Raw genomic sequence first — 2,435 nt, 5'->3', positions numbered from 1 at the left:
TCAGTCCATTCAGTGCTTTGGAAGTCATTTGTTTCTGATTTCCTTTTATAAAGGAACTAACCCACTTACTGAAAAGTGAAAATTCAGGCCACTGTGCCCAAGAGAAGAAAAGGGGAAAGAAATGTAACGCAAACCTGAGGCAACACACATAAAGAGTCAGAACATACTTCCACTTGTCTCAACTACTCAAACAGTCTAGTTGAAAAAAAAAAAAAACACTTGCATGATTGATGACGATTATTCCCACAGTTTCCCTTCTCCCTATCGAGGAGGTTCAAGAGTTAAGAAATTCATTCAGCGTGTGGATCAACACATAGGAAAATAGTTCTGCCCCAGATTTTGCCCACAACCCACATACACACCCCACATGGAATGATGGCACTTGGGCAGCCACGGGTAAAACAGAGCAATACCAAAATGCTAACCAAAGATTCCAAAGGTGGCCCGGATTTATTTTGTGCCATATTCACCATTTACCATGTGGGCCACTTTAGATTAAACTTTAACCTAGAGCACCGCATGTTTGCTAAAAAGAAAGGCCCACATTTGTTTTGGGATATTTGGGCCACATTTGTTATTGGTGGGCAGTTTTATCCATTTTGCCACAAGAAGGCCAGAAGTGCCACATCACTGCCTGAAGTGGACCACAGCCGTATTATATCTGGGTCCCATCAGTTGAATCACTGTACCAACAAACGCAACATCACAAGGGCTCAAAAAAATAAAAACATCTCCCATCCTCCTCACCAGCTATTTCAACTGCAACCCACTAGGTGGCGCTGCAGATCCTTATGCACCAAATCACTTGTTTAAAAAGCAGTTTCTTCCCCACAGCCATAAGGCCCCTGATCTCTCTGCAACAACCATGATGGACACTTTAAAGACGCTGCACTGTTACTCTACTGTATGTGATTTAGTCCTGTCCATAGTTTATTGTGTGTCATTATGTAATGTCGACGTCTTTGTAGTTTTTATGTTCATATGAGTTTTAAAATGCAGTGCACAATAAGAGTTGCATCGACGTGGTTTGTTGCCATTAAGACATGATTCTGATTCTGATACATGTGACAGGAAGCTGAAATAAGAGAAGAAGCCATCAATGCACAGCACCATGTTGTATTCCATCAAACAACAGCCAGGGCTATAGTTTATTAGTTTACTCAGTTTAAAAAAGAACAAGATTAACTATACTTTAATTAAACTTCTGTTTAAAAAAATGGGCTTCCATAGAGGAACACAGGATTAGACCTTTGAAACATTTCTTTTTGCTGCATTATAATATAGCCATAAACACCATTTATTAAGATTTTTTCTCACATTTGTTTTCTATCTGAGAGGAGACGAGACAAAGCTCTGACACGATCAACTGTAAATGTATAATGTTTATTCTTTATGATAATTGTGGATAATACAAACACAAAAGACAGTGAGCAAACAGAAGCTGGGATCAGTCATGGCAGGTTTGCACATTAACAGTGAAATCATTTCACAGAATTTGATTTGATGCAGCAACAGACACAGGAGTAACTTCTTCTTGTTTTTGTTGATTTGCAGACGGGCAGCTGGTTTACAAGGATTCTTCATCCAATTGTTGCATGATGCTCTGAACCCACTGGAGCTTTGGATCCGCACAGATTCTATGAGACCTCTTTGTCATAAAACTGAAACAAAGGGGGGAGATGTTAATGTCATCTTGAGGATTGCTATTGTTTTTTTATGAACATTTTGAAAGGATGCTAAATAGCTTCAAGAAATAAGAAAATAACTGTATTTCGGAGTAAATGCAGAAATGACAGAACAGCAGATGTATAATGCACATAAGCAGTCGACCTAAATTAGAATGTACTATTTAAAAGTAATGACAAATAGATTTCCCTCTTCTAAAGTGGAATCAAACATGTATTCAAAGTCACTTATTTACGTTGGTGTATTACACATAATGATGGTGATGTAAACTCATTAATCAGCACTTACAGGACGGCCTTCCTCGGACACCTGGAATCAGTGTCTTGATAGGAACTGATTCTAGCTTTCGCCAGTTCTCCTCGGTAAAAACCGAAGCAGCAGTCATTAGGACCCAGTTCATCTGAAAAGACTAATGTCGACCAATAAGACAACAACACCTCCGACACAGAACATGTTTAAATATTAACATATAAGTCCGTCTTACTGTTGCAGAGCACTGAGGAGAGCAGTGCAGCTCCCAGGACACACAGCAGCAGGACGTGAAGGGCCCTCATGGCGGCTCGATGTAAATGTCTGGAGCTGATGGTGTCGTGTTCCTTTATCCTTAGGTAGAGAGAGTAGAGTCGGTCTTGGTTCAAAAAAGTATTTATTTAGAAGCAAGGAAAAACTACTACATAGCTATGGGCACTCAACGTACAGCCCCAAGCCGCCTAATACAGCCGGGGAAGTCAAGAGTCGCCCCGAACGGA

The 2,435-nt window shown here is 40.2% G+C and overlaps 1 protein-coding gene across 1 annotated transcript; it reads right to left on the bottom strand.

Moving 5' to 3' along the window:
* Positions 1–1,364: 1,364 nt before the first annotated feature.
* Positions 1,365–2,435, bottom strand: LOC118102663 (C-C motif chemokine 3-like). Its single transcript, XM_035148998.2, has 3 exons — positions 2,171–2,435; positions 1,975–2,095; positions 1,365–1,661 (listed from the first exon to the last, which is right to left on the bottom strand). The coding sequence occupies exons 1-3, from the start codon at positions 2,238–2,240 to the stop codon at positions 1,568–1,570; spliced, it is 285 nt and encodes a 94-aa protein (XP_035004889.2). The 5' UTR covers positions 2,241–2,435; the 3' UTR covers positions 1,365–1,567.

The sequence above is a fragment of the Hippoglossus stenolepis genome, chromosome 23, assembly GCF_022539355.2.
Source record: "Hippoglossus stenolepis isolate QCI-W04-F060 chromosome 23, HSTE1.2, whole genome shotgun sequence".
Classification (NCBI taxonomy): Eukaryota; Metazoa; Chordata; class Actinopteri; order Pleuronectiformes; family Pleuronectidae; genus Hippoglossus; species Hippoglossus stenolepis.
The sequence above is the reverse complement of the archived record's forward strand: the minus strand, read 5'-3'. Positions and strand labels throughout refer to the sequence as shown.